Raw genomic sequence first — 16,145 nt, 5'->3', positions numbered from 1 at the left:
AGTGTGCTGTAGACACACCTGTGCTTAAGTGCTTGAAACTTACAAATCCCCAGTACACTGTGGCTGCCAGGCCAGACTTTGCATGGATCTGTGGTAAAGACTGTAGGCTTCAGCTCCAGTCAGCCCTGCGAGACAAAGCACTGACAGAGAAGATAAGCGATATTGCCTCATCTGTCAAGAGCATTGAGGGGGCCATTGGCCAGCTGAACTACAAAATCGAGAATACCGACCTATGCTGAGATAGCATCATTTTGTCAGTCCAACCAGGGAGAGACAACCAACGGGGAAAATACATTGGCAACAGACCCAGCATGAAGGGCATTATAAAACAAGCAATTATAGTGACAACTAAGGAAAAGGAAGATAAAGAAGACCGGGTGTACAACGTTATTATACACAGGGTACCGGAATCAACCGAGAAGGATGTGGAAAAATGAGTAGAAGATGACGCTAGATACATCGAGGGCCTATGCAGAGAACTAGACATAGGCAGGATGGACGTGGAGAAAGTCACCCGTCTAGGAAAATGAGAGGAGGGTAGGAGCCGCCCACTTGGTTTCGAGTGAAGCAGCTTCACCACAAGACTAATCTGATGGATAACTTGTGGAAACTGAAGGAGGCGACTGAACTATATAGGAATATCAGTGTATACCATGATTTGACCCAACAAGAGAGATATGAACTAAAGGAGATGCTAACTGAGGCCAGGGAAAAGTCACGAAACTCTGAGTCAGAAGGATATGTCTATAAAGTCCGGAGCTCTCGGGGCCCTCATTGGGACCCGAGGATAGTCAAGTTGAAGGCCCGAGTATAAACGAACAAGCAAGGATAAGCACTGAATCACAGCATAAGATAACTGCAAAAAATGAACACACACCTAGAGTTATAATGGACCGGATTACTGATTGTAATATGTATGAAGTGCTAGTGTGTGATCCTGAAATAGAGGACGCGTTGGAGACTAGAAAAGTGTTTAACCCAGCAAAGAAAGAGCAACGTGTAACTAAAAGCAAGAAAACATCAAGTAATAAATTATATTTTGATAATGTACAACATGCTTTGCTATGTGACAATGAAAAGGGCGGAGTTGACTTATCAAGCTGCAATATGAACAATAACAATACAGAGCATGTCTCCCCATGTACAACAGATATGAGATGCATGTTCACTAATGCAGACACATTGACAAACAAACTTGCAGAATTGAAAGTCAGAATGAAAGAGTCACAACCTATTAGGGATAAATGAGGCCAAACCTAAGAACATGAAAAGGGAGCTAGACTGTAAAGAATTTATCATAGAAAACTACATAGCTGTCTTTAATGACACTTTTCTACAACAGGAGGAGAGAGGAACAATGTTATATGTACACCACTCACTAAAGGACTCCATACATGCCAGTTAGCTTTCCACAATTCAAAGGGTGGGACTGTGTGTTTATCAAAGTCAAGATGAAGAGCAGTAAGAAATTATTGGTGGGCTGTATTTACCATCACTGTAACAGTAATGAGTTAGAAAACAGTAATCTAATGGATATGCTGCACCACATTGACACTCTGAATTATGAGCATGTCCTACTCTGTGGAGACTTCAACATACCAGGGATTGATTGGGAATCATGGACAACCACAGCAGGAGTTAATAGTTTGGAATTCAGATTTGTAGAGTGCATCCGTGATTGTTTCTTGCACCAGCATGTCACATTCCCAACTAGAGGTCGGGGGAGTAACCAGCCAAGTGTCTTGGACTTGATTTTTTCAGATTCGGAAGAACTTGTCACAGATCTTAGAGATGAACCACCACTTGGGAAGAGTGATCACTCCATTTTATCCTTCAGTCTTCACTGGCACCCTCCAAAAAGGAAGGAGACCCAGGAAAGGTTTCTATACAACAAAGGCAATTATACAGCTATGAAGGTACACCTAGCCACACAGTGGACAGATCACTGGACCACAACAGAAGATATTGAAGTTCAGTGGAATATTTTCAAAACCAAATTGGAAGTAGCAATGAAAAAGTTTATACCAGTCAGCAAGACTGGACCAAAGAAAAAGAAATACCACCATACTCCAGTGGACAAGAAGGTCCTAGGCAAAATATAGAAAAAACATACTCTTTGGAAAAGATATCTGCAGACAAGGAATGGACTTATTTGGAGTACTGTCGAACCCGGAACCAAGTACGCAGATTATCACGAAATGTTGTGTGGGCCGCCAGAAGAGGAGGTACTGCTGGCCCACCACCAGAGGGCGCCCTACCTGAAGTGCGGGCTTCAGGCACGAGAGGGCGCTGCCGCCACGGACACAGCCGGGGGTGACAGCTGTCACTCATTATCTCTTGACAGCTGTCACCCATCTACACTACATCATCTCACTCCATAAAGACCGGGCGTCATCTCCACCTCGTTGTCGAGATATCATCTACCTGTGAAGGTAACTTCTCTGCTGTATTCAACTCTGACAAATAGTCTGAACTCTTTTTGCAGCCGTTTTCCTGTGGTGTTGCCTTATATGGGGAATTGGCATTTGGTGTGATCAGCGAAGGCTTCGCTTCACACTTCAAACAGATAAGTGGTTAGACAGGAGCTGCACGAATGTATGATTAGAGGTGGAGGTGACTTTCCACCTTCTGACTGTTTTTGTTACTGGGTGTGCACACACCCACATCTCACTGTTTGTGCTCCTCGCCAGCAGTACCAGATCCGACAGTCGGGGACAGTGATCACCTGGGAATTCAGGACTTGGCGGCTCCAGTATTCAACAGGTTCTGTGGCGGTGGAAATTGTGTGGTCCCGGCTCTTCTCAGGACAGACGTCTTCTATCCTCGAGCCTGCCCACACGTCACCTTGGTGTATTGACTGCTATCAGATTCTGTGATTGTCTGTATAATCGTTGTGCACATTCACAACATTAAATTGTTACCTTTTGGCTCATCTATTGACCGTTCATTTGCGCCCCCTGTTGTGGGTCTGTGTCACTACACTTTCCCAACAGGATATCTTGGCCAACGTCATGGATCCCGAGGGGCGTCAACCATCTGTTGGACAGCCAATGGAAGAGCAGGGTGCACAGGCGTCGGCTGGAGGCGTGATTGGTGAGTTGCAGCACATCCTCACCGCCTTTACCGCTCGGATGGACCTGATGACCGAGCAAAACACCATCCTTAATCGCAGGATGGAGGCTCTCACCGCGCAGGTGGAAGCGTGCACTCAGGGCGCTGCTGCAGCTCCTCCTCCTGCCGACCTGGTGCCGAATACAGACATTCCACTGGTCATTCAATGACCCCCCCCACCATCCCCTGAAGCATACATAAGCCCCCCAGAGCCGTACGGAGGTTGTGTGGAGACGTGCGCGGACTTTCTTATGCAGTGTTCGCTCGTCTTTGCACAGCGTCCCGTGATGTACGCGTCTGATGCCAGCAAGGTGGCTTACGTGATTAATTTGCTTCGAGGTGAGGCACGCGCTTGGGCTACAGCGCTTTGGGAACAAAGTTCACGGCTCCTTGCCTCTTATACTGGGTTTGTGAGGGAGCTCAGAACTGTTTTTGATCACCCTAACAGAGGCAAAACCACATCTACCGTGCTGCTGTCAATGAGACAGGGGCGCCGGAGCGCAGCCGAATATGCAGTCGACTTCCGCATCACGGCTGCGAGATCCGGCTGGAATATGACTGCGCTCCGCGCCGCCTTCATAAATGGACTGTCGTCGGTCCTGAAGGAGCACCGGGTGGCTAAGGAGGAACCGTGGGATTTGGCTGAGCTTATCAATTTGGTTATACGGTTGGACAATCGGTTAGAAGAACGCCGACGGGAGCGAGGCGAAGGGCGTGGTCAGGCACAAGCTGTCCCTCTTCCTCCCGGGTCTGAAAGGGAGCCGACTTCCCCAGGCTCCACAGCCACAGCGCTCCGTGTGGCTACAAATCCCCCTGCTGACGATGCTAGGGACACGAGCAGGGCCACATTCAGACAGAGGAGGCTGGTCCGCGGGGAGTGCTTTGTCTGCGGCTTGAGTGAGCATCAGCAGAGAGACTGCCTCAAACGGTCAAAACACAAACGCCCGCCCTTAGAGACTGGGCTGAGGGGGGGTCAAAACATTCACGTGGGTCATACACATCTTTCAACACGACTCCCAGTTACAATCCTGAGCGGGGATTTAACCCTTCAAGCCCCAGCACTGGTGGACACGGGGTCAGAAGGGAATCTGCTGGATAGCAGATGGGCAAGGGAGGTAGGGCTCCCTCTGGTGGCGCTTTCTTCACCAGTGAGGGTGCGAGCACTAGATGGCACTCTTCTCCCTTTTATCACACACAAGACACTACCTGTAACCCTGGTAGTGTCTGGGAATCACCGGGAGGAGATTGAGTTTTTTGTAACTCCTTCTACCTCCCGCGTGATTTTGGGCTTCCCATGGATGATTAAACACAATCCCCGGATTGATTGGCCGTCTGGGGTTGTGGCTCAGTGGAGCGAAACCTGCCACCGGAATTGTTTAGGATCCTCGGTTCCTCCCGGTGTAAATGCTAATGAGGAGGTTAAAGTCCCTCCCAATCTGACGGCGGTGCCGGCTGAGTACCACGATCTTGCTGACGTCTTCAGCAAGGATCTGGCGCTCACCCTTCCCCCGCACCGTCCGTATGATTGTGCCATTGATTTGGTCCCGGGCGTTGAGTTCCCGTCCAGCAGGCTGTACAATCTCTCACGTCCTGTGCGCGAATCAATGGAGACCTACATCCGGGACTCATTAGCTGCCGGGTTGATCCGGAATTCCACCTCCCCGATGGGTGCAGGTTTCTTTTTTGTGGGCAAGAAAGATGGCGGACTCCGTCCATGCATTGATTACAGGGGGCTGAATGACATAACGTTTCGTAATCGATACCCTTTACCCCTGTTGGATTCAGTGTTCACGCCACTGCATGGAGCCCAAATTTTCACCAAACTGGACCATAGGAATGCGTACCACCTGGTTCGGATCCGGAAGGGAGACGAATGGAAGATGGCATTCAACACCCCATTAGGTCATTTTGCGTACCTGGTCATGCCGTTCGGCCTCACTAACGCCCCCGCGACGTTCCAAGCATTGGTAAACGACGTCTTGCGGGACTTCCTGCACCGATTCGTCTTCGTATATCTGGATGACATACTCATCTTTTCCCCGGATCCTGAGACTCATGTTACGCATGTACGTCAGGTCCTGCAGCGGTTGTTGGAGAACCGGCTGTTTGTGAAGGGCGAGAAGTGTGAGTTTCACTGCACCTCTTTGTCCTTCCTGGGGTTCATCATCTCCTCCAACTCCGTCGCCCCTGATCCGGCCAAGGTTGCGGCGGTGAGAGATTGGCCCCAACCAACAAGCCGTAGGAAGCTGCAACAGTTCCTCGGCTTTGCAAATTTCTACAGAAGGTTCATTAAGGGCTACAGTCAGGTAGTTAGCCCCCTGACAGCCCTGACCTCTCCAAAAGTCCCCTTCACCTGGTCGGATCGGTGTGAAGCCGCGTTCAAGGAGTTGAAACGCCGGTTCTCGTCTGCACCAGCTCTGGTGCAGCCCGACCCTAGCCGCCAGTTTGTGGTTGAAGTGGATGCCTCTGACTCAGGGATCAGAGCCGTGCTATCCCAGAGCGGAGAGACCGATAAGGTTCTTCACCCGTGTGCCTACTTTTCTCGCAGGTTGACCCCAGCTGAATGGAACTATGAGGTCGGCAATCGAGAACTCCTTGCGGTGAAAGAGGCTCTTGAGGAGTGGAGACACCTGTTGGAGGGAGCGTTTGTGCCTTTCACGGTTTTCACTGACCATCGGAACCTGGAGTATATCAGGACCGCCAAGCGGCTGAACCCCAGGCAAGCCCGCTGGTCACTGTTCTTCGGGCATTTTGACTTCCGAATCACCTACCGCCCCGGGACCAAGAACCAGAGATCGGATGCATTGTCCCGGGTGCATGAAGACGAAGTCAAGACTGAGCTGTCGGATCCACCGGAGCCCATCATTCCGGAGTCCACTATCGTGGCCACCCTCACCTGGGACATGGAGAAGACCGTCCAGGAGGCCCTGGCACGGAGCCCGGACACTGGAACAGGGCCGAAGAACAGTCTCTACGTCCCACCAGAGGCAAGAGCTGCTGTCTTGGGTTTCTGTCATGGTTCTAAGCTCTCTTGTCATCCGGGGTTGCGAAGGACCGTGGCAGTGGTCCGGCAGCGCTTCTGGTGGGCTTCCCTGGAGGCCGACGTCCGGGAATATATCCAAGCCTGCACCACCTGTGCCAGGGGCAATGCAGACCATCGGAAGGCACAGGGACTTCTTCAGCCACTTCGTGTGCCTCATCGCCCCTGGTCCCACATCGATCTGGATTTTGTCACGGGCCTCCCGCCGTCCCAGGGCATGATGACCATCTTCATGATAGTGGACTGGTTCTCTAAGGCGGCTCACTTCGTGGCCCTCCTGAAGCTCCCCACGGCCCAGGAGACTGCAGACCTCCTGGTCCACCACGTCGTCCGTCTGCATGGGATACCTACCGACATCATCTCTGATCGTGGTCCCCAGTTCTCCTCACATGTCTGGAGGAGCTTCTGCCGGGAACTGGGGGCCACTGTGAGCCTCTCGTCCGGGTATCACCCGCAGACCAATGGACAGGCAGAACGGGCCAAACAGGAATTGGAGCAAGCCCTGCGCTGTGTGATGTCCACACACCCAATGGCCTGGAGTGAACATCTGGCCTGGATCGAGTATGTGCATAACAGCCAGGTGTCCTCTGCCACCGGACTCTCCCCATTTGAGGTGTGTTTGGGGTATCAGCCCCCATTGTTTCCCGTGGTGGAGAGAGAGGTCGGTGTGCCCTCAGTCCAGGTCCACCTGCGGAAGTGCCATCGGGTGTGGCGCACCGTCCGTTCTGCCTTGTTGAAGGCCCGGACGAGGGCGAAGACCCATGCAGACCGCCGGCGATCCCCGGCCCCTGCTTCCACGAAGGACATCCCCCTCCAGGTGGACTCCCCGAAACTCAAGGACAGATATATCGGACCATACAAAATCCTCAAAGTCCTCAGTCCTGCCGCAGTGAAGCTCCAACTCCCGGCTTCACTGTGGATCCACCCGGTCTTTCATGTGTCAAGGCTCAAACCTCACCACACCTCACCCCTCTGTGCTCCCGGACCGGCGCCGCCTCCTGCCCGGATCATCGACGGGGAGCCGGCTTGGACGGTGCGCCGGCTCCTGGACGTCAGTCGGATGGGCCGGGGGTTCCAGTATTTGGTGGACAGGGAGGGGTATGGACCCGAGGAACGCTCCTGGGTGAAGAGGAGCGTCATCCTGGATCTGTCCCTCCTGGCCGATTTCTACCGCCGTCACCCGGACAAGCCTGGTCGGGCGCCAGGAGGCGCCCGTTGAGGGGGGGTCCTGTTGTGTGGGCCGCCAGAAGAGGAGGTACTGCTGGCCCACCACCAGAGGGCGCTCTGCCTGAAGTGCGGGCTTCAGGCACGAGAGGGCGCTGCCGCCACGGACACAGCCGGGGGTGACAGCTGTCACTCATTATCTCTTGACAGCTGTCACCCATCTACACTACATCATCTCACTCCATAAAGACCGGACGTCATCTCCACACCGGACGTCATCTCCACCTCGTTGCCAAGATATCATCTACCTGTGAAGGTAACTTCTCTGCTGTATTCAACTCTGACAAATAGTCTGAACTCTTTTTGCAGCCGTTTTCCTGTGGTGTTGCCTTATTTGGGGAATTGGCGTTTGGTGTGATCAGCGAAGGCTTCACTTCAAACTCCAACCAGATAAGTGGTTAGACAGGAGCTGCACGAGTGTGTGATTAGAGGTGGAGGTGACTTTCCACCTTCTGACTGTTTTTGTTACTGGGTGTGCACACACCCACATCTCACTGTTTGTGCTCCTCGCCAGCAGTACCAGATCCGACAGTCGGGGACGGTGATCACCTGGGAATTCGGGACTTGGCGGCTCCAGTATTCACCAGGTTCTGTGGCGGTGGAAATCGTGTGGTCCCGGCTCTTCTCAGGACAGACGTCTTCTATCCTTGAGCCTGCCCACACGTCACCTTGGTGTATTGACTGCTATCAGATTCTGTGATTGTCTGTATAATCGTTGTGCACATTCACAACATTAAATTGTTACCTTTTGGCTCATCTATTGACCGTTCATTTGCACCCCCTGTTGTGGGTCCGTGTCACTACACTTTCCCCAACACGAAAAGCGACAAAAGAACATCAAATGGTGATTGCGGCTGAAGCCAAAACAAATCCCAAGAAGTTTTGGAGATATGTGCACTCCAAGCTAACTACCACCTCAGCCATAGGAGACTTGATCATCACGGATGCGACAAAACCGGACAAGGAACCAGTCCTCGCCACCTCTGACATGGAAAAGGCCGAGGAGCTGAATAAATACTTCGCTAGTGTATTTACACACGAGGATGACGAGATACCTGATTTCAACATTGAGACACATGGACATAGCTTAGATGAATTAACAATAACTACGGAAACAGTACGTAAGAAACTAGAAAAGTTAGATATCTCAAAATCCCCTGGGCCAGATCAGTTTCACCCAAGAGTTTTGAAGTAGTTGAGCAAGGTACTGGCAGAACCATTAAGCATGATCTTCTCAAATTCCCTTCATAGCAAGCAACTCCCATCAGATTGGAAACAAGGAAATATAACAGCTATTTTCAAAAAAGGGGATAAACAACAAGTCGGGAACTATCGGCCAGTGAGTCTGACCAGTGTAATTTGCAAAGTCATGGAGTCTATTGTTAGAGACCACATCATATCGTATATGTAAAGCAACCAGCTCTTCTCTGACAAACAGTTTGGATTTATACCTGGTTGATCTACTACCTTGCAGCTTCTGTGGGTTCTGGATGAATGGACATCAATCGTGGACAGTGGTGGGATTATAGATGCAATCTACTGTGATTTTCAAAAAGCATTTGATAAAGTCCCACACCGAAGGCTACTACAGAAGCTCAAAATTTATGGTATTGGGGGAGATGTCCATGGCTGGATTACTTCATTCTTATCAGATCGTTCACAGAAGGTTATTGTCCAAGAGCACAAAGGAACTGTTGAAATGTATGTGGCATGCTTCATCATGATAATAATTCATAATTTTTATTATGTACAGTGAATGTGAACAGTGGCTATCAAACCGAAAGCACAGTGTGCTACTGTGTGCATACCACTGCAAATCTGAACAGGCTGTTATATCCACAATAAACCTTACAATACAGATATTTGTCCATTACTTCACATGGTAGATGTAAATAATGTGAACTATTGTCTCCATCACATCTGTATATAACACGAGCAGCTGCGCTTCAGCATGGTGTGCAGTAACTTGTCATTGCACGCATCAGGCTCAGAGATGAACGGCTCTCACCTTGCAATATATGATCACCTTCTAACTGTGTAGGAAATGTGACATAGAACTGGTGTCCCAGGCCGTGACAGCATCAAAAAACATGAATCTCACCTCCAACAGCTGTCCATGAGTGTTTCACAGCATGGATGTGTCTGTGGGGCCTGTGGTTAAAATCCTCTCACCTGGTTGCTGTGTGCTGGAATGAAATGCGTGCTTAGTGGCTCATGCAGTGTTATGTACACACACACACACACACACACACACACACACACACACACACACACACACACACACACACACACACACACACACACACACACACACACGGCTGAGCGATAATTTCAGCCACATGTGTGTGCGCCGTGCACTCGCACATGAGGGACACAGCGCTCCCTCTAACTCTGGTCCTGTGTTTACCATCCAAATGTTTGGACATCGGGCAATCTGCAGCACCTTTTATGTCCGTCTGACAGAAGTCTGTGTCATCTACCTGTTGTCTACATGCGCTTTGGATGCCATTGCACAGGACGAGGTAATCCGGATGCGTTCTGACACTGCTGAACATGCCTCTTTTCCTCCCGGCTGTGTCAGATTATAGCAATATTTGCCGTGTCAGGCATGATGATTCCTGTACATTCTTGCTATGTGTGATGGGGACTTCAGGTTTTTTTTTTTTTTAATAAATTTGAAGAAAAACACATAATGACAACTTTCTTCATGTTGTCATTATGGGATGTTGTGAGTAGAATTTTGAGGGGAAAATAAATTAACCCCATTTTGAAATAAGGCTGTAACATAACAAAATGTGAAAAAAGTGAAGCACTGTGAATATTTACTGGAAACACTGTAATTTTAAAAGATTACCACTAAGGAAAAGTCATAAAAATATATTAACCTACCATATTTTGCATTTGATTATTACATTGATGCTTAAACAAATAATTTGAATGTGGCTGAATTTTTGTTAGTATTACTTGCTGATATTTCTGACCTGAATCTAAAATGTGTTCAACATTTCAAATCAAAAGCAGAAACAAATTCTCACACACAGATGCACACTTGTAAAGTAAGCTGAGGAATGTTCAGGCATGCTTTGTTTGGATCAAGGTTAGAAACAGAATGTGTATGGGGGTGGGGGGGGGTTGAGTATTTTTTTCTACTTTCAAACCAACATAGGAACAGATGAGAAGAAAACTGTTTCTGTCAATCTTGCTTTCTATCAGTTTCTATGGAGACAAAAAGACAGGTGGAGGCGTTGCCATGGGGACAGACAGGGTAGGTGTGTGAGAGTGCATGTTACCCTGCTCGATGAGGGTCTGCGCCGTACGAGTTGCCTCCTGAAGCTTTCGGTACTTCTCTGGCTTCTCTCTGTCTATAGCCTTTAGCAGAGAGAGACAAAGAGACAGAGAGAGAGAAAGAGACAGAGAGAGAGAGTGAGGTTAAACAAAATCTGTGTCCACACAAACAAAGACATTATGTCAGTTTTCAACTTTTATCTCATCTAATTCTGCCATGACATTTCAAAGGAACTATGCTTTTTTTACTATAAACAAATAAATAGAAGGCATGTGATTTCATTACCAATAGAAAGGCAAACTTTAATTATAGTATTACAATGCTGTGCAATAAACCAACATCTTCTCACCACCATCGTCGTTACTGTTTTGGGCTTCTAGTCAGACTCATTACACTTTCACATATCAATTTGAATTTATTTTCATTTATATAGCACCAAATCACAACAAAGTTGCCTCAAGGCACACAAGTAAGGTCTAACCTTACCGACCCCCAGAGCAAGCACACAGGTGACAGTAGTAAGGAAAAACTCCCTCTGATGATTTGAGGAAGAAACCTCAAGCAGACCAGACTCAAAGGGGTGACCCTATGCTTGGGCCATGCTACTGACACAATTTACAAAATAATTTACAAAAAAAAAAAATGAATATACAGGATATTTTTCTGGTGCACAGGACAGGAGGGTTGCAGAAACAAACACCACACCCATCTCTGGATGGAGCCGCACCTCAAACAGAGAGGAAAAAAACAGAATCAGGCATCGGAAAGACAACAAACACAGTGTAATTTGTCAGCATTAAGCAACAAGAAAAACAAAAGAAATACTAAGGTGATTGCTGGCCACTACCTCACAACCTCAAGCTTCACTAAAAGACCCAGATTTTAGATAAAGTTGAGGCCACGCCCGCTCCATTTCCTAATAAAATAAATTTAAAAGAGTAAAATGCTTCAAAGTTTCTCAAACTCTGTCAAGAGCATACCAAAACAACAGTTGGTGATATAACCCTAACAGCAAAGGCTGTGCTGTGTGCCGCTTTCTGCCTGGTGGAACACAAGGCCAGCACCACGCACGTGGGAACAGGATCTCTGTCAACGTCCACTGGACTAATGGATGCCTAACTACCCTCCGGGGGCAGGTGGCTTGATGGACGATGCAATGGAACAGTGCTTCAAATAACTTTAAAACTTTAAGACTCTCTTTGTAACAGGATCTACTTTGGATGCTTTTTCTTGTTGTCTTTCCTGCATTTGTATTTTATTTTATTTTAATAAATTTTGTTGCGCTGTCTTGGATCTGACCTCTGCTCTCCTCTGCTCCCCCTCCCCTCCTGTCTCTCCAGGTACCACATCATTAAGCTGATTGGGAACACCTGTCAGGACTCATCTAGCACCAGTTTCTCCACAAACGCCGGAAACTCAGGTCTGCCTGTGTGGGATCCTGGCCTCAGCTTCTCCACTGTGTTTTTGCTCATGTTTAATTCCAACCTTTCTAATTGACTATTTCCTGTGTTTTCAGTAGCCGCATCTCCAGGCTCCAGGCACCATCAGTTTTGGGAACTCTGCAGCAGCTTTGGGTTCAGTCGGTGTCTTCCCCTCCCAGTGCCTTGCTCTGTGGATTTATACATTTATCAGTTTTCTCATGTTCAATAAATTGTTATTCCTTTTACCTCTGGTTGTTGGCTCCCTGCATATTGAGTCCTAAACTGTTTTCTGGTTTGCACCATAACAAATTCTCCGTTATTGTTAGAATGGTCTAAGCCAGTGGTGTCCAGACTATTCTAGAAAGGGCCGAGAGGGTGCAGGTTTTCCCTGCAGCCACTGACTCCAGCAGGCGATTTCACTGATTAACATCACTTTGGGCAGGTGGGATGAGTTCATCAGTGAAATCACCTGCTGGAGTCAGTGGCTGCAAAGAAAACCTGCACCCTCTCAGCCCTTTCTGGAACAGTTTGAACACCACTGGCCTAAGCAGTGGGTCACTACCCAAGTCTGGTATGCTTGAGGTTTATTCTTCTTCCAAAAAAGATAATAATAAATAAAAAAAAAAATGGCAGAGACAGTTTTCCTTACCACTGCCACCACCGTGCTTTTCAAGGGGTTGGTAAGGTTAGACCTTCGCCATGTGAAGGACCTGAAGTGACTTTGTTGTGATCTGGCGCTATAAAAAAACTGAACTGAACTGAATTAAATCGTTTTTGAAGAGGGCGCCATGGTGGATTAATAGTTAGCACTGTTGCCTCACAGCAAGAAGATCATGGGATTGATTCCCACCTGAGGCCAGGGGTGGATTGGCAATCAAAAGTACTGTGACTTTTCCTGGTGCGCCGATCAATAAATGGGTCTATGGCTGCCCTTTTTTTGTTGTTTTTTTCCATGGTAACTCTCCCGGTCCACAGAGCTCAGCACACACTCCTGCACACACTGCACAGGCCCAGTGGCTTATCTGTCAAAAAAAATACCTAACCCAATTCTGGCCCTATAATAGGCTACAGAGGCCCAGAGTCACCCCCCACACCATCATCCAATCACCTTTAATGATAACCAATCATGATGAGAGAAAAACAGAAAACGGGAAACAAAGCGAGTCACAAAACGGAGAAGAAACAGAAAGGTGGTGCAGAAAAACTGACGGAAAAAAAAGGCTTTGGCTGTGGATGCTGCTAAGAGCAGAAAAACGTCAGACGTGTTTGCTGCGGTAGAGGTCTGATCAGTCCCCCGTCTGATGACTCCCCTTTTGGTGCATTAGCAGTGACACCAGCCTGGCAGGGCCGCCTGTGGGTCCCTTTCTCAGCAGCAGCAGCCAGTGGTGTCGGACAAGTCGGACAGACAGTGAACATGATTCTACCGCTGCCATGGAGGTCTTACATGAGGAGCAGGAGCAGATTGGTGGTGGTGGCAATGACAGGAGGTGTGTTTGGTGGCAGCATGGTGTGTATAAACACTCATTCATATAAATGTTTGGCCTTTCAAATAAATGAAAACCCCCTTTTCCAGTTAAACTATGGGTCTAAGAGATTTATATCTCCATAAATGTTCAAATCAGTGTCCTCACCTCATAGCAAACTGCACAGTGTGGTGTGTTACAACTAAATCTAGTTATCTAAAGTATTGGAAAACAATACCACATTCATATCTTGATGAATTAATTAGTTGCTTTTATTAATAACAACTTAACCACTATTTTATACTTTCATCAAAGGATGCCACACATAACTGCAGTTCTATAAGCTTACAACTCATATGTTACAATGTGATGTGGTTTGAGCATGTACATCTGCTATTATATCTGCAACAAAGTTGACTCAAGGTGCTTCACACAAGTAAGGTCGAACCTTACCAACTCCAACACCACAAGAGTATTCCACACTATTCCTCTACTTTTCATGTCCAGGTTTGTGATAGGCAGCACCAGGCCCAGTACATCATCTCCTGTGGAGATGATCTCACCAGAAACCCAAAGTCCACCCATAGATTATTTCACCCATCCCAAGTGCCAGCCTGTCAATGCAATGACTGTTTCACTGCCTATGAGTGAGTGAGCGATAAATAAACACTCTTGAATCTTAAATCCTTTCTCCAACATTGTTCTTAAGAGCAAATGAGCAACATACTGTGTAGTCATCATACATTTTATTCAAGACTCCAGAATATAAAGGGATATTAATACAATAACATGCTTTTGGAGGGTGGTATGCATTTTCAGAGGCCCGACGTTCACGCCCAGTTGCCCAAAATGACAGATATTCACCCAAGTTAGACGAGGGCGAGCTGCTGTTCATTGTCGTACTTTGTCGTAAAGTGATAATGGGGAAGTGATAATATTATTATCACTTTACCGGGGTGTTGCTGGGCCAGAAACGTAGATTTACGTCGATGCTACTTGGCTATACCCGCCTGCTGTGCGTAAACAAATGACGACATAGCGCGCGCAGCCCAAGAACTGTCCGTAGAGAAAAAGATGAAAAGGCGAGAAGTGTGTGTTGGTCCCAATATGGATATTCCGGATGATTTTCTCATGGATAGTATGACAATGAACAGCAGCCAAAGCAGCCAGCTTGATGAGGACGCACTGCTGAATTTGGAGAGCAGCGCGTGCCAGCCGACACGACAAAAGTTAAAGTGAGCCAACTTTTTATGTACGCGTTACGTGTTGTGTATTTCAGTAAGTGTTAAAAATGCAAATAACATGCATTTGTCATGCGGTATGCATTTTCTGAGTCCCTCCGTTCATGCCGTCGCCCGCAATGACAGATATTGGCCCTCGTCTAACTTGGGTGAATATCTGTCATTTTGAGCGACTGGGCGTGAACGTCGGATCTCTGAAAATGCATACCGCCCTCCAAAAGCATGTTATTATATTAGTATGGTTGTGTTATTAAGGGCTTATGTGTTTATATATACTTTAGTGGGGGCGTGTTGGCACAGTATCTGCACGCACATTGTAGTGGTGGGCCAGTCTGGATGAAAAAGTCCCGACCAAATTTTTGTCCCAGTCCAGCCCTGCCTGTGGCCTTTCTTTGTGGAGCTTGCATGTTCTCCCCATGTTTGTGTGTGGTCCCTTCGGATGCTGCATTCCAAACACATACAGGTTAAGTGGATTGGAAACTTCAAACTGCCCGTAGGTGTGCGTGCGGGTGTGAATGTGTTTGTTTGTCTATATGTGGTCCTGTGACAGACTGGCATCCTATTCAGGGTGTATCCTGCCTCACTGCCTATGACTGCTGGGATCGGCTCCAGCCTCCCACCCCCCATGACCCTTAACTGGAGTAAGCGGTTGAAGATGAGAGTGTGACTTTTTGAAGATATAAACAGGAGGAAAAAATTTTTTTTTAAACTGGATTTTAAATTTGTACCTAATGAACAAGACATTTGAATCAAGAGTAGCCTAAAACCAGATTAAAGACAAGAGCAGACAGAGCCTTTGCAGCAGCTGCCCCCAGGCTCTGGAATAGTCTCCCCTTTAATATTAGATCATCCCTGTCCCTAGAGATTTTTAAAGCCTTTGTAAAAACCTATTTCTTTTCTCTGGCATTTCCTAAATGAGCGATTACATCTATGTTTCGCCTTAGTATTTCTTCTGTTTTCCCTGTTGCTTAATGCTGACAAATTATACCTTATTTCTAGTCTTTCGGTAGCATGGGCCAAGCAGAGGGTCACCCCTTTGAGTCTGGTCTGCTTGAGGTTTCTTCCTCAATATCATCAGAGAGAGTTTTTCCTTACCACTGTTGCCTGTGTGCTTGCTTTAGGTTTTGGTAAGGTTAGACCTTACTCATGCATTGCGCCTGAGGTAGCTTTGTTGTGCTTTGGTGCTATGTTGTAATTTTACTGTTATTTTTAATTCATTTATTTATGATTGGGAGTAACCTGGTGCCCATTTTTAAATTGTTTTTAATTTTTACATGCAATTATGATAAAAAGAAAAATGCATTATTATGACTATGAACAATTTAACATAAAATGTGAGGATAAACCTACAAGAGTTTG

At 47.4% G+C, this 16,145-nt stretch overlaps 1 protein-coding gene across 1 annotated transcript in view; it reads right to left on the bottom strand.

The window, feature by feature from the left end:
* dmd (dystrophin) overlaps positions 1–16,145 on the bottom strand; it is a 1,392,820-nt gene that overhangs the window by 777,701 nt on the left and 598,974 nt on the right. The window contains exon 21 of the mRNA XM_034174291.1: positions 10,666–10,744. Within this exon, the coding sequence (XP_034030182.1) occupies positions 10,666–10,744 (79 nt within the window). The remainder of the gene's footprint in view (positions 1–10,665; positions 10,745–16,145) is intronic.

The sequence above is a fragment of the Thalassophryne amazonica genome, chromosome 1 (assembly GCF_902500255.1).
Source record: "Thalassophryne amazonica chromosome 1, fThaAma1.1, whole genome shotgun sequence".
NCBI classification, from domain to species: domain Eukaryota; kingdom Metazoa; phylum Chordata; class Actinopteri; order Batrachoidiformes; family Batrachoididae; genus Thalassophryne; species Thalassophryne amazonica.
This window is presented reverse-complemented; position numbering and strand designations above follow the sequence as displayed.